General features: G+C 36.3%; 1 protein-coding gene and 1 pseudogene across 3 annotated transcripts in view; one reads left to right on the forward strand and one right to left on the reverse strand.

Moving 5' to 3' along the window:
- NDUFS4 (NADH:ubiquinone oxidoreductase subunit S4) overlaps positions 1–25,929 on the reverse strand; it is a 113,869-nt gene that overhangs the window by 34,513 nt on the left and 53,427 nt on the right. For all 3 annotated transcript variants that reach the window (XM_043598631.1, XM_043598640.1, XM_043598648.1), the window contains one exon: positions 1,785–1,957. In XM_043598631.1, the coding sequence (XP_043454566.1) occupies positions 1,785–1,957 (173 nt within the window). The remainder of the gene's footprint in view (positions 1–1,784; positions 1,958–25,929) is intronic.
- Positions 14,251–15,020, forward strand: LOC122493916 (annotated as a pseudogene).

Consider the following 25,929-nt stretch of genomic DNA (forward strand, 5'->3'; position numbering starts at 1 on the left):
CAACCTCTCCCAGAAATGTAACCTTAAACTAGTCAATTCTAGAATTTCCCCGTCAGCAATAGTGAGGTAATCCACCCAATAGACCAGACCCCCTTCTGTCTGCAGAGAAGAGGTAATCCATACTTTCCCTATCTCTGACCATTCTGCCAATTAAAGCCTCCCATTTTGGGGTGCCTGGATGGCTCAGTCGGTAGACTATGTGACTTCTGATCTCAGGGTTGTGAGTTCAAGTCCCACGCTGGATGCAGCGAGATTAAAAATAAAATCTTAAGAAAAAAAAAAAAAGTCTTCCATTTTGTATAGTTCTTTAGAGTTCCTTTCTATTAGCTAGATGGGATGCTACCTGATTCATATATCACTGAATAAAGCCTATTTGATCTTTAAATTTATTAATAAAACTACGTAAATACCATTAATAAATAGTGCAATGGATGAATCTTGCAAATAGAGGAAAACATTAAAATCTCATGTGACTTAAAGAGTAATCACAGCATTTAAAACACTGAATACAGACACCTAAAAAACTGCCTATATATCATCTTGTCAAAAATATAATTGTATTTAAACTGCACATGGCAGACATTTTTAACAAAAACTCCCCCAGGTACATTGTAAGAAAAGATGTTAAATATCAGACTTTTTTACAGTTAGACATAATTTAAACTGATAACCACCTTCAACTAAAGACTGGACACATAAAATGCTCTAGGAGTCTCAATAAGATTGACAATTTTCTAGCTTATCTGGCTGTTTTCTCTAGGAGCAGCAACAAACAGCAGCTTTTATTCAATTAGAGGCAGTCCTGCCATTTAACATTTGAGTTTTATTCCACCACAGAGATTTACGTTACTGACTTCATTGGTGCCACCGAATTTACAACCACTTTATTCCAATGCACTATAAATCTGTTAATCACAAGATCTCAGGAACTTGCAAGTTTCCCTCAAAATAGCTAATTTCTTTTTTTTTTCATTAATGCTTATTTATTTTTGAGAGAGAGAGACAGAGCATGAGCAGGGAAGGGGCAGAGAGAGAGGGAGACACAGAATCTGAAGCAGGCTCCAGGCTCTGAGCTGTCAGCACAGAGCCCGACATGGGCTCCAACTCATGAACTGTGAAATCATGACCTGAGCCAAAATTACACTCTTAACCGACTGAGCCACCCAGTCGCCCCTAATTTCTTTCTTTTCTTAAAAAAAAATCTATTTACTTATTTTGAGAGAGAGCATGTGCAAGTGGTGGAGGGAATGAAACAGAATCCCAAGCAGCCTCTGCACTGTTAGCACAGAACCTGACTAGGGGTCTAAGCTCACTAACCATGAAATCATGAACTGAGCCGAAACCAGGAGTCAGACGCTTAACCGACTGAGCCACCCAAGCACCCCATAATACCTAATTTCTAAACTCACTCTTCTCCTTACAAACAACAACAAAAAATAATTTATACGTAAACAAAAGTGTCATTAAATTATTAACACTATTCACACAGTGTATCTTAAACAGCTTGGGGCCATGCTAACAATGCTTAGCATCAGCCATTTTTATCCAGTAAATAGTTCTCTGAAAAGACTGTTTCTTTGATTTTTGTGCTGGGCCACCCTTACATGAGCATTAAATACATATTCATGTAAATATAATATATAGGTCTATCACTTAACATTATATCTACACAAATGGTCTCAAAAAGTATTGTCAACATATTGGATTTACAATTTAACATATTTAAAAGGAAAACCCACACAGAAAAAGCAGAAACAATATTCAAATTAAACCAAAGTACTCACGTTGATGCCCAACCCATCAAAGGATTTTCCCATCGCTCCCTGGTATCAAACTCCATCTTCCATTTCTTTGTGTTGTTTACTCCAGACTGCATGTTATTGCGAGCAGGAACAAAGATCCTGACTTTTCTAGTTTTGATATGCTCTACTGGAACGCCAGTTAAAGTAGTGATATCCTACAGAAAAAGAAGCAAACACATTTCTAATCGCTCACATACACTCTGATGTACTTTTGCTGCTTTTTATGTTCATGCAATTCTATTCAGACTTATAAACTGGGGTTTTTAGCTTTCTGACTTCACTACTCTGCTTTTACCATATAAACTGCTATTTTGATATCTGGAAAAGGTATACTGGGAGGAGTGTTAGGGTACAGTGGGAAAGGGTTCATGAAAAAAAAATTAGGTCCCTTTTGTCCAATAAAGCATTGATAATTTCTGAAGAGTTTGCTGGTAGAAGAGCCTATAGACTCTTATTTCATGAGCAGGTGTAACTAGTAAGCAGAGAAAGAATGTGAATGGGTATTAAAATTAAGGGGAGGGGCATTTCAGTGGCTCAATTAGTTAGGCATCCGACCTCAGACCTCAGCTCAAGTCAAGATCTCAGTTTGGTCTGTGAGTTCAAGCCCTGCATCTGGCTTGCTGCTGTCAGCACAGAAACCGCTTCAGATCCTCTGTCCTCTTCTCTCTCTGTGCCTCCCACGCACGTGTGCTCTCTCTCAAAATACATATATTTTTTAAAAAGTAAGGGCATATAAAAAGTTACTTTTAAATAGAAAAAAAAATCTATTATCAGTGGTTTCTGTATCAAACTGCTTACAAGAAGTCATTTCCTTCAGGGGAAGGCCTAAACCTTTTGTTAAATAAAATCAATTATAAACTTTAATTAGCATTTTGATTTATCTCCTTTTAGTGAAATCTACTGAAAAGAACCCACACCAAATTTATTCTGCAAAGGTAAGCCATAAGAGTTACACAGTTTTTGCAGAAATGTGATATGAAAACAATGGTAACTTTCTTGATTCTCTTTTTTTTTAAATAATTTTAACAAATGCTCAAAGTGATAAATGCCTGTAATTTTGATGCCCCAGATTAGACATATTTATCAAACATAGTAGCAGTCTGGACACAAACAATAAAGTAATTCAGAGTTTAAGTCTCCTTTCAGTAATGGTAGAATATTTGATCAAAGTAAGATCATATCAGGGTTAATCATATTCTTACAAATGAAGCATTTTAAAACCATGGTTCACTTACTAAATTTTTAAAAACTGGTTAAAAACAACAGAGTTAACATGAAAAAAATCACCAAACTTGTGAAAACTAGAAAATTTTGTGAATTTCTATTTCATTGTAACATATCCCCTAAAGAAGACTAATGTTAATTTATAGTTCCACTCTAAACAATGCTATGGACCAAATAATTACTGTCAACACTTAGTGTGGCAACATATACTAGGAAAATACTAAGCGCATTTCTGACTTCACTAGTCTTCCTACTCACAGATTAAGAAAACACTGTTTAAAGTTATTTTAGCTGGCAACCAATCTTCTGCTTAACACAATACCTTTCCACCTGCACCGATAAGTAGGTGTGGTTACTTTGTCACAGCTTGTCTGTTTGGAGAAACTATCAAAATAATCCATATAAATATTTACACAAATACGCACTTCTAGTATGTGCCTACATTTAAAAAGTTTCTTAAATAAAATGAATGCAATTGGTTCATAATTTCTAAATGTATGAATATAAGTTTTAATTGGTAATTTTTAATCGCCAAGTTTAATTTCAAAGGAATTTCATGTTTTATGACATTTGTTCACTTTCTGAAGCATATTTCTCTACTCAAGAGCTTAAAAGAGACTCCTGGGAAGTCCTCATTGCTTATTTCTTTTGAATTCACTATAGCACTTGTAATCTGTCATATTATTATTTAATATTACATATCTTTATATTAAAGTCCTATTTCCTCAGCTAGAGTTTAAGTGGTATATAAATAAACAATACAAGTGTGTTACAAAATTACAGGGCGAGGCACCATTTCCAAATTCCACAGCAAACCCTCCATAAAAGTTCATAAAAAATAGAACTATAAGTTAGCTACTCTTTGCGACTTACAGGAAAGGAGACATTAAACACTTATAATACCATTTAGCTCAGGAAGATGAGATTATAGGGAACAGATTTACTTTTTCTTTACCTTCTACATTGTGATGTATATATATGACAAAGTAATAGAAAATAAAACTTTTTAAAAAAAGAAACAGCATTTCTTGATTTGTACTATTAAAATAGAAGGGGACAGAATGATTTTTTAGGATGGAAAATCTCTTTTAGTGGCTAAAATGTTACGGAGCTCTTTCTATTTTGAACAACTACCAGTGCTTCCATAGCTTCTCCAAGTATGACATTTTTTTAATTGATCTCATCCCCCAATTTAAAGTTGGCATTGGCACAAAAAAGTTTCTGAATTTTGAAGCCCAAGTTGTTCTGACAAAGTCCCTGCTCTTGCCTGCAGAAGACATGTAAGGTGCCGCAGCAGAGTTGAGCTGCTGCCAAAGACTGAGAATGAAAAGGCTTGGCATCTCTCACATACTTGACACCTAAAGGGCACAGAAGCTCTAAAATTCCTAGTCCCTGTAGGCACACTCTCAGTCTAGACAAACTGATTTCTCACACTTTTAAAATGCATTACGACACTATTGTTATCATTTCATCCACACGGCTTCAGCTAGTGACAGAAGAACCTGTCCTTTAAGCCACATTTCAATGGGCTAAAAGCTCCCACTCCAAGATTCCATTAAAACAATGTAATACTTGAAAAGAACTATGAAGCACTATGTTGAAATCTTCACTTGTGTCTTGAATTCTTTGCTCTCCCTCAAAATAAATAAATAAAACATCTGCAAACTAAACTACATTGAACTAAAGACATTATGTCTAGATTTCTATTTCTGTATTGCAGTATTGGATCACCGGTGGTTTTCTAAAAAGAAAACCCTACTTATCCAAATACTTTGCTGATGTCAATATTGCCTTTAATAGATTTCTCATTTTATTGGCAAAATACGTATTTATAAATAACAATTCATAATTTTCTATGACTACAAAAAAGCTACATCACATTGGATGAGAAGCCTTCAAGTTTTTACCTAAAGAAACTCAACACTCACTAGCTAATAATTATGTATAAATTCTCATAAATCAAGTTATCCTTTAGATAATATACACTAATTTTCTGAGTTGTAAAACTTTTAATTTTTAAACAGTTGAGTCAAGCATAAAACCTGTATTCCAATTATTAAATAATGTTACTATCTTAATAAAATTTCACAAACACCAATCATATGTACCATAATGCGATCTTAAGAAACGTGACTAATGATTCATAGACTGAAGGGCATTCAGATAAATATTTGCTCCTGAAAAGATGCACCTCACAATTCCAAAGTTCCTCTCTTTCAGCACCATCTCCTCCACAGTCTTAAATTCTGGAAGAGCTTACAGCTGACCTTCTATCTAACAAGTCTACTTAAACGGAAGAGGAATTTAAAAAATCATTAAGAAAGTATATGCCAGTAGATGTAAATGAACTTTATTCTTTCAAATACCAGTTTCCATTATAAAATATTTGTTTTCCATATAAAAACTGTATGATTCGGTTATCAACTGTCCCCATTTATGTTGTGTGAATTCAACTTTTTTTTTTTTTTTTTTTTTTTTTTTAACAAAGGAAGCAGGGAACAAGCAATGGGAAGTTGGTGTCAAAATGCAGAAAAACCTCCCAGCAAGCTTCTTGCAACCACCCAGGATTTAGAGTCTTGCTGGTCGCTCTCTTTTCAATACCAGAATTTCACACATTTCAATGACTATTATGACTTCAAAGAATCAAATTTTCATCATTGTCCGTCATCTGCCGGTTGATTTGTATAAAGGAGTTCTTCTGCATGCACTCCAAACAAAAGCCTCCTTACTTTTGTGGTTATATATCAAGTTTAAAAGTTTTGTTTGTGACAGTTGTGTCTTTGGTAAATTAGGGTAACACTGAAGGAGTGCAGCTGCTCTGCAGGAACCTCCTTTCTGGCACCATTTCACTTAAATAAAAACTGAATAATTAGCTTCTGCCTTTATTAAACCACAAAAATGCCACTGGCCTTAGTAATTACTTCCAGTTGCCCCACCCACTTAACCTTAATAGTTTACACTTGTCATAAGGAGAAATAAATGAAAAAGGTTTTCACCACTTTGGTGAATTTTTGACAGATCTCCCAGCACATCCAGAAGAGCCAAAATTTTAACCAGGTTTCTGGGTAATAAGGTCAATAAATTGCATGTATGGATCGATGTTGAAAAGTTTTAATAGAGCACATGCTGGAACATTAAGTACAAATACTGCTTATAGAAACTTGTTCTACTGCAAGCTTTTAGTTACCAATTATGTATTTAAATTTATTCTAGGGCTAAAACTGATCTAAATTTGAAGACTGCGTTTATATTCTACTTCAACCATGAAAGATGTTAAAAAAAAAATCTGTAATAAAAACTTCCTTTCAAGTACCCTACAGATACTTTGCACAAGAAACTCACTAAGTGGTCTCATAAATAATGAAGGACAGTTTACAAAATAAATTTTATAGTTTGAACAATATAAAGAGTTGACAGCATAACTATAGGTATTTACTTATCATGGAAGAACTTTAAGCACTTCTAAAAAGTCAGTGGTCATCAAAATTCAGATACAAATAAAAACTGTAAAAATACATTAGAGGTGTGCTAGTAGAACTGACTTTTGTTTGTCTGTTAAAGCAACACATTGATGTGGGGAATCCAACCAGGTAATGAAACAAGTATTGGAATGCAACATTACATTCTGTATACTGGGCAAGGCTATCACGGAACCAAAAGTTCAGTTTTAAATAAAATGCTAAGATAGAAACAGTAACATGCAAATGACTCTGAAAATCATGTAACACATAATCAAACTAAGAATTACACATAAGTATCAATCCCTAACTATTTTCATTACTCCTAGCTCTTTGTGAACAGGAGCAATGGTTAAAAGCAAAGGGCTGAGTCAAACTGGGTTAGAAGAATACCAAATCACAACTTTGGGCAAATAAACTTCTTTTCATTCACCATCTATAAAATTAACTAAATGAAGTAAAATGAGGACTAATGTATATAAAGTGCTTACCTTAGACAATAAAAAGAATGTATCTCATTTACTCAACGTATTTTTTGGCACCTACTATGTATTAGTTACTAGACATAATGCTCAAAACAGTACAGACATCATCTCTATTCTCATAAAAAGTAATATTGAACTTTTTAAAAAGAACGGCGTGAATAAGTAATGGGAAGCTGGTGTTAAGATACAGAAAATCTCCCATCTTCCTTGAAAAACGAGTTAGTAATCAAAATACAACAAAGGGTTTTGTAATTAGAGTCCATAAGCTGCTTCAAGTTTGGAGGAGAGAAAAATGTAGCTTTTTAAAAACAAGGGCTGAAGGTCCCATTTGTTGTACACATCAAAAACACTGAGTAAAATATGTTAAATGCGTTGTGTTAAGTATGAAAACACATACTGATAAGCCTACAACATTCATGAAACTGAAAGAATAAGATATAATTTACTTTATTTCAACTCAAAATGAAAGATCCTATTATGCCAAGTTATCCATGCCAGAGGCTGCAGGGGATATAAAGACAAAATTTTATTCCTGAATAAGTTTACAATTTGTGCACCCATGGTAGGGGTGATGCGTGGCAGAAATAACTAAATAATCACAATGGAAAATACAATATTGGTTAAGAGAAAGCAAGTAGGATTCAGATAAATCTGGAGGAACCCAAGGACCACCATTTGCTACCTATGCAGTACTGACGAGTTGCTTAAACTCTATGTCCATTTCCTCCTTTAAAAACTGTATCACAGAAGCTATGTAATAGCACTGTTTGGAAGGATTAAATAAAAAAAAATTAATCAAATTTTAAAGGTGAAAGAGTATCAGAAAATATCTGACCAAAGAGGGACAGAGAAGATGATTCCTTCAAGATACTTAAGATTTTAACGATACTGGTAAACACTTAATAATATTAAAGAGAAATTTATAAAAATATATCCATATGGTTAACATCCTAGCAACCGTTTTCTTAACTGTTTTACCTACCAATAAATATCCATATACAATTCCACTTTACATAGTTATAATAATACAGTTATTTTGCATTGATTCTTTTGACCTAGTTTTCATATTTGTTTTAATCCTTATTAGTAGTCTATTTAAAAAAAATTAATGCTTATTTATTTTTGAGAGACAGGCAGAGTGTAAGCGGGGGAGGGACAGAGCGAGAGGAAGACAGAATCCAAAGCAGGCTCCAGGCTCTGAGCTGTCAGCACAGAGCTCAATGCAGAGCTCGAACTCACAAGCTGTGAGATCATGACCTGAGCCGGTCAGACGCCCAACCGACTGAGCCACCCAGGTGCCCCATAATCCTCATTAATAGTCTATTAAGTTAATATGTCACAATGTCTTAGCCAATTCTGTCAATGAGCCCTCTTACTAAACTACAGACGCCAATGGTTAAAACCAGAAATAGACAAGACTGCTTAACTCACACTCTAACTAAAACGTATTGTGGTTATTTCTTACTGCACTTTCTTGAGGCATTGACGAAGACATTTTGCAATGACTGAACATTCCAACTGCCAGACCAGAAAGGCTCGAATAGTAAATGAGTGTCTAGAAGACCATACCCTACACATCCCCTTCTCAGACCATGATCATGGGCTAAACACATACTGAATTCCACCTGTGATCATGAGCTCTCTGCTTGCTTTCTTGCATGGACCACCCCCCACCACAAACTTTCCCTATAAAACTCCAGGTATCCATCTTGCCAGCAGAGAGGTAGGTTGTTAAGGCTTGAACCTGCCACCTCCAATGGCTGCTGGCCCCTGAAATAAATTTCTCCCTTTCTTTTTTCCAAACCCTTATCTCTTGAGTTATTGGCTTCTCTTGCAACAAGTTTGTTCAGCAACAGTGTTGGCAAACGCAGCCAGGAGCTATGGTTCCAATTTGTCCAGCCCCCTCAGGAATCTCCTGGGATGGAGCAGTTGGCTGAGGCAGTGCACCAGGACTCACCCATTCATTTCCTGAGCTAGTGGCCATGATAGATCGATCAGCAATCTCTCATTATTGAAAAATCACACTGTCTTGTTATTATTGCTTTTCCAGTATACTGCAATGAAAATCCCTGTAACCTAATTCCTTTAACCACAACTGAGGGTAGAACTGATAAAGTCAAAGGTTATATGAATGTTCATGGTCCGTAATATGTCATCAAATTGCTTTCCAAAACTGTGGTCAAATTTTGTATTGCCACCAAAAGGGAAGCCAACTTCCATTTATCCTCTCAAGGCACAGGTATATATTAATTGGCTTGGATTTATTTAGTGTGCGTTCTTCCACGCAAAACTACAGAAGATGAGTTTGGTTTTTGACTTGTAAAAACATACCAAAAATTTAACAAATTTTCCTCAAAAATGACCTAAATGATGTTATATTACTTTATAAGAGCAGCTACCAAAAGAAACCGCCATGAAAAGGTTAACACTCATCTAAAATCTAATTAACTGCCCAAAATATAACTCTGAAACATCACACAATCTCTTTGTAATTGTAGGGGCCAAGGGTAGGCAACACCAATATGGGTCAATTTGGCATGGACATCATTTTGAACTAAAAGCAATCAAAACCCAGCACATTCAGGAAAAGCTCTTTACCTCTAACTGCCTATTTGTACTAACTGCCTATTAACTGCCTATTTGTACTAACTGCCTATTTGTACCAGAAAGAGAGCTACTAACAGAGATTCCTCTTTACCTAAGAAATTTATCTATATAATAAGGCAACTCTTGTTTTTTTAAACATCTCCTCTTACCTTCCTGCTAACAGTCTTTCTTCCCTTTGTATCCTCAGATTCCCACCCTCTCCTTAGCTCAAAGAGGCATCATGTTGCTCAACTGTCTTTGGAACTCCAAGGCTATGTGAACTGCCAAATGTACACCATGAAATGTTATTGTCTCCTGTTAATCTGTCTCATGTCAACTTGGTTCTTGGTCCATCCAGAGGGACCTTGAAGGGCAAAATAAATTGTTCCTTCTCAACACAATGGTGTGCGGATAGCAAATATTTTCAGATTTGTTCTGTATATAGTTAATTTTGTAGTACATGATTTAACATATGGCATAGCCAAATCAAGTCTACTAATCAGCTATTTTATGAGAGAATGCTACAATTTTTTTAAAATGCTAAAACATTCCCCCCCTCAAATCAGGAAAATTCACTGGGAGACTTCATTTTTATACAAGGAAACACACAAAACAATCTTTGGTTTCTATTAATTTTGAAACAACTGAAAGTTACTAAAAAAAAACCCAAAAAAAAACCATGCCTCACAAATTAAATGATCAATATTGTGTCAGTGAAAACCAACATGCTTCTCTGAATCATTTTGAAAGTTACTAAGCTAATAATTTTAAGAAGAAAGCTATAATAATAACGATCAACTTTGTAACAGTTAAGGCAACTTTTTTTTTTCTTTTTAATCCAATGCTCCAGAAGTTTTGGGATTTTTAAATCACTAAGTCATGTAGCTATCAGGCATGTAGGAGCTTTTTCAGAAGGCGAAATAAAAGGACAAAAAAGTGTGGCCACAGAGCACTTGGAATAGTCTGAAAAGATCCAATTTTTTAATCCAACAGTCCTCCTCATACCCTGGTAATAAATTAAAAGGCTGACATACACACAACATACGTTAAGAACTATGAAAACAAAAGCCATAGCAGCAAAGAACCAAATATCAAATAATTGTTGAAAAAATATCAAAGCAAAGGAACAGAAGGTAAATTAACTTCTTAAAATCAAGAAATAGTTTAAGCAATAAATGAAATTAATTAAATCTGCAAAGGAGGCTGGAGGTAATAAAAAATAACAGATCCAAAGCTAAATGGTTTTTTTTTTAAGATTTTTTAAAGATTTATTTATTTTTTATTTATTTTTATTTTATTTTTTTTTTTAATTTTTTTTTTCAACATTTATTTATTTTTGGGACAGAGAGAGACAGAGCATGAACGGGGGAGGGGCAGAGAGAGAGGGAGACACAGAATCGGAAACAGGCTCCAGGCTCTGAGCCATCAGCCCAGAGCCTGACGCGGGGCTCGAACTCACGGACTGTGAGATCGTGACCTGGCTGAAGTCGGACGCTCAACCGACTGCGCCACCCAGGCGCCCCATATTTTTTAACATTTATTTATTTTTGGGACAGAGAGAGACAGAGCATGAACGGGGGAGGGGCAGAGAGAGAGGGAGACACAGAATCGGAAACAGGCTCCAGACTCTGAGCCATCAGCCCAGAGCCTGATGCGGGGCTCGAACTCACGGACCGCGAGATCGTGACCTGGCTGAAGTCGGACGCTTAACCGACTGCGCCACCCAGGCGCCCCAAAGATTTATTTATTTTTGAGAGAGAGAATGCAAATGGAGAAGAGGCAGGGTTGGGGCGAGTAACAGAAGATCTGAAGCAGGCTCTGCATTGACAGCAGTGGCAAGCTCGATGAGGGGCTCGAACTCACTAGCCATGAGATCACGACCTGAGCTGCAGCTTCTGTTTAACAAAGCAATATTCAAGAGGCAAAGATGTGAAGATCAAACTAGACTGTGAGGAGGCACATTAAGATGTGTAAGACAATTCCTCGTTAATTTAGAATAAAAGTGAAATTACCCAACAGAAGTCTCCTTTCTGACTCAGGAATTGACAGTCAGTTAGCTGAAAGTACTAGTGACGACAGGGGACCACCTAAGTAAGTAAATATACACACACGTGTGCATGCATGTGCACACATATACATTCACACCTTATACATTGTATTTTAACTTAAAAAGCATACATGTACACTCTTCTAATAATCTGATAATAGGGCCAGTATTTTTTCTTTGAGTATGGGTCCAATGATTAGAATTCTAAGTGTCGTTTCTTTGACAAGTTACCAGGAAAATAAGTTAATTTATTAGTTTGGGGGTTTTTAAATGTGAAGTTAGAATGCAAAGACATTTGGGAAACAGAGTCCAAAATCTGTCTAGAATTTTATGATTTCCTTTTTACATTATAATCTTTTGTAATTGTTTCACCTCCACCTAATTTGACAGAATTCATTAAAAATTCACCATCATCAGGGTGCCTGCGTGGCTCAGTCGTTAAGCATCGGACTTCTGCTCAGGTCATGATCTCACAGTTCATGAGTTCGAGCCCCACATCAGGCTCTGTGCTGACAGCTCAGAGTCTGGAGCCTGCTTCAGATTCTGTGTTTCCCTCTCTCTCTGCCCCACCCCTGCTTGTGCTGTGTCTCTGTCTCCCAAAAATGAATAAATGTTTTAAAAAAACTTTTTTTAAAGAAATGCACCATTATCGTCTTTTCTTTTCTTTTTTTTAAATGTTTATTTATTTTTTGAGAGAGAGAGAGTGTGTGTGAACAAGTGGGCAGGGGCAGACAGAAAGGGAGATAGAGAATCCCAAGCAGACTCCATGCAGTCAGCACAGAGCCCGATGTACGGCTCAAACTCATGAACCATGAAATCATGACCTGAGCCAAAATCAAGAAATCAAGAGCCAGATGTTTAACCAACTGAGCCAGCCACACAGGTGCCCCTCCATTATATTGCCTTTTCAAAGTATTCAACAGAACTGTCATAGAAAGAACTCTTTGTCCCCTATATAGCAATCAGATCATAGTATTCAATTAAATTATATAATCACAATTTCAAGGAAAACTAGCATAGAAACTTATGGAAACAAACACAACTGGGTCTTGGTAAGCATGACTCAATTACTGTGAGCTGAAGTCTGGCTGTATACTAAAATGAAACCTAAATTCAGCCACAGTATGTAGTGTGTTGGGGTGTCATTAAACATGTTCTATGTTCTATAGAAGGAATTGAGAGAATCAGTACCTGAACAAACTGTTAAAGGTAGTTTAAAAAAAAGTACAGATTCATTAACAAAGCCATTATTGTAAAAGAATCATCACAATGTAGTATGTAAAAGTACTTTCACTGCCATCCATGATGGAATTAAGTGTTACCAGACTACTGCCCTTGACATATAAAACTGGGAAAGTTACTTTAAGCACTATTTTCAGATACTGGACAACTGGATGGTAGGCAGAATCACAGTGTAATCCCTGGAAGGAGAATTCATGATGTAGTCCTTAACTATCTCAGCTTTATGCCTGGAAGCACACTGCAGACCATGGCGAAGCCTAAGCACAACACAGTAGTTAGTATCAGAGCAGAGAAAGTAGGATTTAGGAGCTTAGGGTTGCTGAGGTAACAAACCTTTTTGAGGCAGAGTTCTGAAAAGGAGCAATTACCCAAGATAAATAAAAGGCATCCAAATTCTAAATAAAGTAAAATTATCTCTGTTCATAGATTTATAGGACTCCATACACACTCACAAAACCTGTTAGAGCTAATGAACAAGTTCAGCAAAGTACCAAGATACACATACACACACACACACACACACACACAAGCAACCCAGTTGTGTGGTTTTTTTTAACTTTTTTTTTTTTAATGTTTAGTTATTTTTAAGAGAAAGCACAAGCAAGGAAAGGGCGGTGGGGGGGGGGGTGGTCACAGGATCTGAAGCAGGCTCTGTGCTATAGCAGACAGCCCAATGTGGGACTCAAAACTCACTAACCACAAGATCAAGACTTGAACAGAAGTCGGATGTTTAACCAACTGACACACCCATGCGCCCCCCAGTTTTGTTTCTCAATGCTAGCAATAAAGAATATGAAAAGAAAATTAAGAAAACAATTCCAATTACAATAGTATTAAAAAGAATAAAATACCTGGGAATAAACCAAGAAGGTGAAAGACATGTACACTGAAAACTACAAAACACTGTTTAAAGAAATTAGAGAACACAAAAATAAATGGAAAGACATTTCGTGTTCATGGACTGGCATGTCTTAATATTGTTCAGATGACAACATTACCCAATCAACCTACAGATTTAATGCAAACTCTATCAAAATCTGTTATGTTTTCTGCAGAAACAAAAATTCATCACAAAATTCATATGGAATTGTGGCCTCAAAACAAATCTTGAAAAAGAAGAACAAGGAGGACTCAAATATCTTGATTTCAAAACTTATGTAAAGCTATAGCATTTGAAATAGTGTGGTACTGGTATAAGGACAGATACAGGGCAATGAAATAGAACAGACAGCCCCAAAATAAACTCTTGCATATATAGTCAACTGATTTTCAACAAGAGGCCAAGACTGGTATACTTCAATTAATAGTGAAGGGAGAATGTCAGGCAGAAAGGCGAGTTCAGGAACCTTCCAGAGTATGAGACCCAGAGCCCCTCTCCCAACTCCATGCAGGCCTTCATCCCTGCCATGGCTAAACGAATCCAGAAGAAGCTACAGGGAGAAGTGGAGATATCAGCAGCTACAGAAGGACCTGAGTTAAATCCATGTCTGGGCAGCAGAAGCCTGAGGTGCAACTAATAAAAATAATATCTTTAAGGAGGAATTGGCCCTGGTTCAGTCCAACATGGTCTTTAAATTTCTGGGTCCTGTGCTGGTCAAAGAGGAGACGGGAGAAGCTTGGGCCACACAGTGGGAAAGAGGCTGGACTATATCAGAGCTGAAATTAAGCAATACAAATCCCAGCTCTGGGATCCTGAACAGCAGACCGCGCTACAGAGAAGACCCTGGCTCAGGTGCAGCAGGAGTTGTAGTGGGCCCAAGTGGCCAGGGCAAGGGCTTCTAGGAAGGACTAACCAGGTGTGGGGAGCAGGGGAGGAGAGGAAATGAGGCAGCTCTAGGGTCTATACTGTAGCTAACAAAATGTGAAAACACCTGTTTTCTGACCAGTCACTTCTGTCATAATTGTCTCCATCCATTCCCTGGGCCCTGTCCACTTTATATATACACCACCTACATTACTCCATCAGGTCAAAATTCTTGGAACTGGAACCTCTCTGTGGCAGAGTAATCCTTCTTTCTTTATTGAGACTGAAATTAAATGTCTCAAACCTACTTCTTGTCTGTATGTGCAACCCTTAATTCTCCCTTATCTTGGCTGGCAACACCTCTTTAGGAAACATGAGAAAGGCATTTACAACACAATTGTTGGGAAGGTTAGATGGGGGGAAAATAAAAGTACCAAAACCATTCAATGAAGAAAGCATATCCAAAGCCAAGGAAACTGCATATCCAAATGCCTATGAATGAAATTGGAATCTTACCTTATAGCAAATACAAAAGTTAACTCAAAATGGACCAAAGACCTAAATGTAAGAGCTAAAACTATAATACTCCTAAGAAAACACTGGGGAGTGGGGAGGGGGGTTGGAGCACCTGGGTGGTACAGCCCGTTGAGCAACTGACTTGGGCTCAGGTCATGATCTCATGGTTTGTGAGTTTAGAGACCCGCGCCAGGCTCTGTGCTGACACATCAGAGCTGGAGCCTGCTTCGGATTTTGTGACTCCCTCTCTCTGTCTCCCCCTCCTCTCCCCCCACCGCAAGCGGGCTGTCTCTCAAAAATAAACAAACGTTAAAAAAATTTAAAAAACAAAAAGAAAGAAAGAAAACACAACACTGGGGGGAAATTCCATGACACTGAATTTAAGGAGAACTTCCTGGATATGACAACGAAAGCATGTGCAACAAAAGCAAAATAAACTGGATTTCATCAAAATAAAAACATTTGTGCACAGGACATATATCTGATAAGGGATTAATATTCAGAATATATTTATTTAAAAAAGACAACAAAAAACAATCCAAATAAAAAATGTGAACAATACTTGAATATTCAAGATATTCAAATGGACAACGAGCACATGAAAAGATGCTCCGTATCCGCTAGTCATTAAGAAAATGCAAATGACACCCTCAATGAGAGACCACTTCACACCCATCAGGATGGCTATTATACAAAACACAGAAAGTAAGTGTTGATGAGGATGTGAAGAAATTGAAACACTTATGCACTGCTGGTGGGAATGTGAAAATGGTACAGGCACTGTGGAAAACAGTATGGCAGTTCTTCAAAAGTTAAACATAGAATTATCATATAATCCAACCATTACACTTCCAGGCATATACCCAAAACAACTGAAAGCAGGGACTGGAACAAATATTTGTGCATCCATGTTCACAGCAGCATTATTCACAACAGCCAAAAGGTAGAAAGAACCCAAATTGTCCACCAACAGATGAATGAATAAACAAAATGTAGTATATATATACACAATGCAACTTAGATAATCTTAAAAAGAAGTAAAATCCTGACACATAAGAATTATGTAAAAATTAAGCCAGTAACAAAGGGACAAATATTGCATGAATCTACTCATAAGAAGAACGAATAATAGGCAAATTCATAGAAACAGAAGGCCTAATAAAGGTTACCAGAGATTTGGGGAAGTGGGTAATGGGGAGTTAATGTTTAATGGATTCAGAGTTTCTGTTTGAGACCATGAAAAAGTTCTAGAAATGGACACTGGTGATGGCTGCACAACATTGTAAATAAGCTTAAGGCCACTGAAGTGTACACTTAAAAATGGCTAAGTTGGTGAATTTTGTGTTATGTGTATTTACCACAATTTTAAAAAAATGGAATGGCATCTTTAAAGTGTTAAAAACCTTCAACCTAGAATTCTATAACCAGTGAAAAGGTTGTTATGAGCAGAATGTCTGTAACATTCAGTGTCCCTCTGCCCCACAAACCCATGTATTGAAGGCTTAACCCCAAATAGGATGGCATTTGGAAACATGATGGGCCTTTGAGAAGTAATTAGAGTTCGATGAATCAAGATGTGGGGTTCTTATAAAGGGATTAGTGCCTATATAAGAAGAGACACCTGAGCACTTGTTTACTCATGCCTGCCTGCACACTCACATTTGCTCTCGTTCTCTCTGTTCGCCATGTGAAGACAAGGTGAGAAGGCAGCCATCTACAAGCCTGGGAGATCATCCTAACAGGAAACCAACATGCTGGCATTTGAATCTTATATTTCTAGCCTCACAAACTATGAGAAAATAAATTTGTTATAGACACCACTCAGTCTATGGTGTTATGGCAGCCTGAGCTAAAGCAAAGTCTTTCAAAAGCAGAGGCAAAATGAAGGCATTTCCATATACACAAACACTAAGACATTTTGTCCCAATAGATGTGCACTATAAGATATGTTAAAATGAAGTTCTTCAGGATGAAAGAGATACCAGATGGAAATCTGTTATCTATATGGAGGAATGAAGAACACCAAAAATGGTAAATCAGTGGGTAAATATAAAAGATTTTTCTCCTTGTTTCTTAATTTCTTTAAAGATGACTAATTGTTTAAAGCAATATTAATAATTTACTATGAGGCTTATATTGGGAAGTAAAATGTATGTCAACATTAACACAAAGGACTAGTGTAACAGATGGAAGCACTGTTTCAAGGTTATATGTAAAGTGATATGTTACTAGTTCATAGCAGAATATAAAACCTTAAGAATGCATACTATAATACCTAAAGGACTCACTAAAAAAAGAGGTAGAGATAAAACATCAATAGGAGAGATGAAATGGGTTTTTAAAAATGTATTCAATCTAAAATCATGATGACAAAGGTAGTAAAGGAGAGGAGAAGAAAAAAGGAAGAGAAAGGAGAAGGCAAAAGGAAGGGAGGGAAATCAAATGGGAATGAAAAGGTAGAAATTACACATTAACAGAGATAATATTAAATTAACAAAATGAAAGATAAAAATTATAAGATCAACTCAATACATGCAAAAAAAGCATCTGACAAAATTTAACATCTATTTATGATAAAAACTCAACAAAGTGCATTTAGAGGGAATGTGCCTCAACATAATAAAAGCCATGTGACAAGCCCACAGTCAACATACTCAATGGTGGAAAGCTGAAAGCTTTTCCTTTAAGATCAGACACAAGACAAAGATGCCCACTCTTGCCACTTCTGTTCAACATTAATATGGGAAGTCCTAGCCAGAGCAATTAGGCAAGAAAAAGCTATAAAAGGCATCCAAATTGAAAAGGAAGAAATAACATGGTCACTCTTTAGATGACGTGGTATTATATGTACAGAAAACCCAAAAGATCCCATCAAAAAATATTAGAACTAGGGGTGCCTGGGTGGCTCAGTTGGTTTAGTGTCGGACTTCGGCTCAAGCCATGATCTTATGCTTTGTGAATTCGAACCCCACATGGGGCTGTGTGCTGACAGCTTGCTCAGAGCCTGGAGACTGCTTCAGATTCTGTGTCTCCTTCTGTCTCTGCACCTCCCCCACTCAGGATCTCTCTCTCTCTCTCTCTCTCTCTCTCTCTCTCTCTCTCTGCCCCTCCTCCATTCGTGATATCTCTCTCTCTCAAAAATAAATGTTTAAAACAATATATATTAGAACTAAAAATCATTTTAACAAAGGTGCAGGATACAAAACCAACACACAAAAACCTGCTGCATTTCTTTTCTTTTTTTATAAATTAAAAAAATGTTTTTACTTTTTTTTTTTTTTTTTTTTTTTTGAGAGAGAAAGAGAGCACAAGCAGTGAAAGGTCAAAGAAATGGAGACACAGAATCCAAAGTAGGCTTCAGGCTCCAAGCTGTCAGCACAGAGTTCAATTAGGGGCTCAAACCCACAACCCATGAGACCCTGACCTGAGCTGAAGTCAGACGTTTAACTGATTGAGCGACCAGACACCCCAAACCTGCTGCATTTCTACACACTAATAATAAACTATCAGAAAGAGAAATTAAGAATACAATCTCATTTAAAATAGCATTAAAAAGAAAATTATCTAGGAATATATTTAACCAAGGATGTAAATGTGTATAATGAAAACTATGGGACATTGATAAAAGAAAATGAAGACAGAAATAAATGGAAAGACATTCCATGCTCATGGACTGGAAGAATATTGTTAAAATGTCCACACCATTCAAAGTAATTTATGGATTCAATGCAACTCCTATCAACATTCCAATGGCAGTTTTCTCAAATAGAACAAACAGTCCTAAAAAAGACTCCAAATAGCCAACCATTCTTGAAAAAGAACAAAGTTAAAGGAATCATGCACCCTGACTTTAAACTATATTACAAAGCTACAGTAATCAAAACAGCAACAGTACTGGCATAAAAATTCACATATAGACCAATGTCACAGAATAGAGTCCAGAAATAAACCCATGCATACATGGTCAATTAATTTTCAACAGAGTCAAAAATACACAATGGAGAAAGGACAATTTCTTGAATAAAAGGTGTTGGGAAAACTAGACAACCGCATGAAAAAGAATGAAACTGACTATGACCTTATGCCATACACAGAATTATCTCAAAATGGATTAAAGATATGAACATAAGACCTGAGACCATAAAACTTCTAGAAGAAAATACAGACAGTAAGCTCCCTGATATCAGTCTTGGCAATGACTCTTCAGATTTAAAAGTAAAAGTAAATAACAGGACTATATCAAATTATAAACTTTCTACACAGCAAAGAAAACCATCAACAAAATGAAAAAGGCAGCCTACTGAATGAGAGAATACATTTGGAAATCATATATCTGATTAAGAGACTAATATCCAAAAAATTTAAAGAATGTATACAACTCAATAGCAAAAACAAAAAAACAAACAAAAATCTGGCTAAAAAATTGGAAGAAGAACTGAATAGACATTTTTCCAAAGAAGACATACAGATGACCAAAAGGTACATGAAAAGATGTTCAACATCATCAGTGATCAGGGATTTTAAATGTAAATCAAATGACAATGATCTATCACCTCACACCTGTTAAAATGGCTACTATCAAAAAGACCAGAAATAACAAGTGTGGTAGGGGTGTGGAGAAAAGGGAACACCTGTGTTACTGTTCGTGGAAATGTAAACTACAGTGCAGTCACTGTAGAAAACAGCATGGAAGGTCCTCAAAAAGTTAAAAATAAAACTACTATTTATTTAAAAATAAAACTATCGGCAATTCTACTTCTGGGTATGTATCTGAAGAAAACAAAAACACTAATTTAAAAAGATATATGCACCCCCATGTTCATTGTAGCATTATTTATAATAGCCAAGATATAAAAACAACCTAAGTGTCCACCAATGGATGAATGAGTAAAGAATTTGTGGTATGTATGTATGGTTTGTATATACACATATAGGTATGTGTGTGTGTATATATATATATTAACATGTATATATATTTAATGGAATATTATTCAGCTATAGAAAAGAATGAGATCTTTCCATTAACAACAAAATGGATGGACCTCACATGAATTGTGCTAAGTGAAATAAGTCAGAGAAAGACAAATACTGCATGATGTCTCTTATGTGTGGAATCTAAAAAAAAAAAAAAAAAAAAAAAAAAGGCAAAACACACACACAAAAAAACAGAAAACACCAAGCCCATAGATACAGAGAACAGATTGGTGACTGTCGGAGATGGGGGGCTAGAGTGAAAGAAATGGGTGAAGTTGAAAGAAAGAAAGAAAGGAAATAAAGAAAGAGGCAGGGAGGACAGAAGGAAGGGGAAAAAAGTCAAATGGGAATTAAAAGGCAGAGACAAACTAAGTAAAATAAAAGCAAGACCCAAATATATGTATGTGCAAGGGACAAACTTAAAACATGAGCTCACAAACAGGTTAAAAGAGTGAAACATGATGCACCATGCAAAACTAAGAAGAAAGGAGCAGCTGTTTAATGTCACCCACGTAGACCTCAGAATAAGGATTAGCACCAGGAAAAGGGGGACCTTACATACCGATAAAAACATCAATTTGTTAAGCACACATAACACTCTTCAGTGTTTATACGTTCAACGTTTATGCATCTAACAGTAGAGCTTCAAAATAAGTGAAGCAAAAAAGTGAACTACTAACATAAGAAACAGACAAATTAAAGTTTGAGATGTTAACACTACTCTCAGTAATGGACAAAAGATGTAAACAAAATTATTAGGCAGAATGAAGAAAATCTGAACTCTATATACCAACATAAAACTTAACTGAAATTTATGGAACACCAAACCCCAAAACTAGAAAATGCACATTCTTTCCAAGTATACATGGGAACATTAAGACAGATGACATTCTGAGCTATTAAAAAAAAAAGTCTTAAGAAATTTCAAAACTGAATTCAAAGTGTGTTTCTGACTACAATAAATTAAATAAAAAATCAATATTAACATAGTTCACCAAATAAATGACAAAGTAAGTACTGTAGACATTTTTTAAAGGATTAGCTTGCATTGTTCTAGAAAGGCATTATAACAAGAATAAGAAAGAATACAGACTGGGGCGCCTAGGTGGCGCAGTCGGTTAAGCGTCCGACTTCAGCCAGGTCACGATCTCGCGGTCCGTGAGTTCAAGCCCCGCGTCAGGCTCTGGGCTGATGGCTCAGAGCCTGGAGCCTGTTTCCGATTCTGTGTCTCCCTCTCTCTCTGCCCCTCCCCCATTCATGCTCTGTCTCTCTCTGTCCCAAAAATAAATAAACGTTGAAAAAAAAAAATTAAAAAAAAAAAAAGAAAGAATACAGACTGACATGTAAGATATGGAGAATGCTTCATAACTTCCTCAGATACAGTCTTTATATAACAAACTGTTATAATGCATTATAAAATAACAGTAGTAATAGTACTAATTGCTATGCATTTTACGTATATTTATGATAGAAATCTCATCAACCTGAATATCATGAATTAATAGTACAATGATAGCTAACTTCATAATGTTGATCCTCAGGATGTACTAAGCTTTGAAGTACTTTCAATGCATTTAAATATTTTAAATGCATTAAAATATTAAAGGTGTTTTTACTGTTTTCTACTTCTTGTATGTATTCCACTTCTTAGAATTTGTTATACCCATGTGTCAGACTCTGAAAGGCATCCACAGAACTGGACCATGTACGCTTAAAAAAAAAAAAAAAAAAAAGGCTATGAAGAGCCACACCTCTAAAATTATATAGAGTTAATTAGTAACCTCTAGAAGTATCCTGTATTATCTTTAGGTATCAAAAAATATTTGAAATATTAATATTAACCCCTTTGATCTAGTAATTCAACTCATAGAATCAATCCTAAAATAAAGATGCTATCAAAGATTAGACTTAGGTATAAAGTTGTTCATTCTAGCATTGTATGTAATTGTGAAAAATTTTAAATAATGCGAAGTATAACAATAGGTATGATTATGGTATAGCCATACAATGGGAGACTATATATCCATTTACAATTATGCTTTTGAATAATATTGATTGACAGAGACAGAAGGAGCATAAGTAGGGAAGAAGGGCACTGGGAGAGGGAGAGGGAGAGGGAGAATGAATCTTAAGCAGGCTCTATGCTAAGTGCAGAATCCAATGGGGGGCTTGATCCCATGATACCGGGATCATGACCTGAGTTGAAATCAAGTGTTGGATACTCAAGTGACTGAGCCACACAGGCACCGTAGTGCTTTTGAATACTTTTAAAGATATTCAAAATATAATGCAAATACAGTATGCATTAATGAAAAAAAATAGTACATCAAATTATGAAGCATGATGTGTTCTATATAAATATGGTTGGTGTGTTTAAATATTCATAGAAAAATGAAGTAATATCACCAAGACTCAAAGATGATTTTAATTTTCTTTGTACTTTTATACTTCCAAGTTAATGTTTCTATAATGTGCATATTTTACAGTTAAAATCAGTAAAGTTTTAAAATTACATATAGTTTAATAACTGAATAGAACGTATAATGAATTAAGGCCTTCAGAAACTTCTTTGGAGTAATACAGTTTAAAGTTCCCATTAAAAACTGGTTATAGGGGGGCACCTGGGTGGCGCAGTCGGTTAAGCGTCCGACTTCAGCCAGGTCACGATCTCGCGGCCCGTGGGTTCGAGCCCCGCGTCAGGCTCTGGGCTGATGGCTCAGAGCCTGGAGCCTGTTTCCGATTCTGTGTCTCCCTCTCTCTCTGCCCCTCCCCCGTTCATGCTCTGTCTCTCTCTGTCCCACAAATAAATAAACGTTGAAAATTAAAAAAAAAAAAAAAAAAAAAAACCAAAAAACTGGTTATAGGGGTGCCTGGGTGGCTCCACAGTTGCGCATCAGATTCTTGATTTCAGCTCAGGTCATGATCTTAGCATCACGTGATCAAGCCCATTTCGCTCAGGTTATGATCTCCCAGTTTGTGAGTTCAAGATCCACAAGGAGGCCCACATCAGGCTCCTTGCCGGTGCTAACCTTGCGAAGCCTGCTTGGGATTCTCTCTCTCTCTTCCTCTCTCTCTGCCCCTCCTGTATGCACTCTCTCCCTCAAAATAAATAAACTTAAAAAAAAATAGGTTATAAGTGACTAAAGAAATTTCTCATTGAAACGATAATTGTATAGACTGTCAAACGATTGTCAGAAACTAATGAGGTAGTAATATCAAAGATGATTTAGTAAAATGCAAAAGGCTGTTAGAAATAGATGTTACATAACAAAAATCATTAACTACACACATACATACATACACAAACGAACACCTCTAATATATTAACATAAGACCATTGTAACTGAGGTCAATATTTTGCTCCAAAATCCCCTAGTGTCTGAATAGAAATGTGACTCATAATAGTAATTTTCTCAATTACTTCAGATTCAGTTAAGGATAACAAACATCATTCCAGTTTGCTTCTCTCTTCAGACAATTCCACATAGGAAAAAAGGGGAGGGGGGGGAGGAAAAGAGCTTTTATTGAATGATGAAGTAAGTAAAATATTATATCTCCTCTCATTTAATGTATTCTCAAACTAACTTGCAAAACAAATCTGAAAAGTCATTTTCATTTTATAAGGACAAGGAAGTTAAATAACTTGCTCAAAGTCTTACAGCTTAAAGAAGGGATTTAAAAAACCTAATTCTGTAGCTATAAAATCAGTCCATACTCTTTCTAGTATCCCAAAGTCTCTCACTAGGGTGAAAATTTCAAGTAATATAATGTACAAATCATGGCGTTTCTTTTTCCAATTAGTAAATGTCTTCAAAAGTCCTATATATTCTCAAGGGGGGAAATAAGGCAATGAGGAAAGAAAAGCTATTAGAGGGTAGGGGTCATCTCTGTCTCTCCTCTCTAGGTCTGACATAGCTTTCCCAGGATTTTGAGAGAAGGGAGAAGAAGTAAAGAAAGAATAAAAAGGACAAAAGTAACAGAAATGTGGAAAAATGAAGAGAAAGGGAGGAAGAACAAGAGTAAAAGAGACAAAGGGGTAGGAAAAGGAAAGGAATGATGAAGTCCTTTATAGTTTTATAAAGGCTGCTGAAAGGGGAAACTGACAGGGGTGAAGGGGAAACCAAGCAGCCAGAAAAAGATGACTGTCAGATTCATAGTCAGCAAAAGATGAACACAGAGTTACAAAGACAGAGGGAAATAGTTATACAAACACTGGAGAGAGAGAGAGAGAGACAAATCTCAAAAAAGCAGACAGAAAGAGGGAGAAAGGAATGGCAGAAAGAAGTCAAAATTAAAATGAAGACAGACAACCATCTCCACCTGCCCATGCCACCAGCTGAAGCAAGGAACAGAAACTTAAATGTATTTGGGGCTTTGTCAGCACCTACTTGGTGGACAGCAGCTCAGTTCATTTATTTTCCTTCACAGTGATGACGGTTCTCTACCCTCCCCTTTTGGGGGTGGAGTGGGGCGAGTGTGGGAAGACCAGGGAGAGTGGTGAATTAGAGGAATGAGATGAATTTATTATTTCAGGTCCCAATATGATCTTTAACGAAAAGCATTTCAAATTCAGAAGATACAGAATACAAGAATCAAGCATCAATGAATTGTTATACCATATGTAAAATCTAAAATGTAAAGACAAAAACCAGGATCTTTTGTTTTTTAAATGCTTATCTATCTAATGAGAGAGACAGAGAGATGGGGGCGGGGGGGGGGGCAGAGACAGAGAGGGAGAAAGAGAATCCCAAGCAGGCTTCATGCTGTCAGTGTACCGAGGCTTGACCCCATGGACCCAAGAGATCATAACCTGAGCCAAGATCAAGCATCAGATGCCCAACTGACTGAGCCACCCAGGCACCCCAATCAGGATCTTTTTTTAAATGGCTGTTCAAAATCTAATCACTTGTAGAAAACTTTAGGAAAGTTTTATTCACTTAGGAGTGAATAAAAAAGGCAACAAACTAACCACTTCCTTTGAGCTTCTTTCAAGTGACCTTTAACCATAAAAGCCAAGTAATTCCCAAGCTCTTTTGATCAGTAAATCAGATAAAATCACTTTCCTACTTAAAACCCTATAATGACTTCCCATTATAATTAAGATAAAAATAAAATTCAAACTTCTTACCATGAACATAAAAATTGTACCTGATGCAGTCCCTGCCTACCTCTTTTACCTCATTGAGTTTAATTCTTCCCCTTTTCATTATGTCACAGCTCTCCTTCTCTTGACTACTACCAGCTGGTTTACACTTCAGGACATTAGCTTCTTCCTCTCCCTGGTAGGTTCTTGGATTCTCACATAGCTGGCTCCTTTTCATCATTCAGATTTTAGTTCATATATCATACCTTCTCAAAGTGGCTTGCTTTGATTGCCCTACAAATAACCCCTTTTTTGCCCATCCACTCCCCAGTTACTCTCTATCCCATCACCTTTCATTTTTTTCTGTAACATTCATTAATCTATGAAAGTACCTTAATTATTTAGAAAGCTGGCATATGCTTATACATAAGAATATAAGCTCTAAGGGCAACAATGTTGTTCCATATTTATGGCTAAATGCTCAAACTACATAGGTGCTCAACAGTGGTGCTATATATATATATATATATATATATATATATATGCATATATATATACACTTAAAAAATGGATTAAACAAATAAAAAAGTACAGTAAGATTTTGTATTATAAGAGACAAGTAAAAATAAATCCCTTGCAGAATCTTCACAAATAACTACAGATTGTCATAGTTGAAAACTCGTAGCCCTAGAATAGTTTTATCTCTAAACACTCTAGGCATAGGCCATGTCAGCCATATTTGAATGTTTAATACATCATAATGCTTAC

The sequence above is a fragment of the Prionailurus bengalensis genome, chromosome A1 (genome assembly GCF_016509475.1).
Source record: "Prionailurus bengalensis isolate Pbe53 chromosome A1, Fcat_Pben_1.1_paternal_pri, whole genome shotgun sequence".
Lineage (NCBI taxonomy): Eukaryota > Metazoa > Chordata > Mammalia > Carnivora > Felidae > Prionailurus > Prionailurus bengalensis.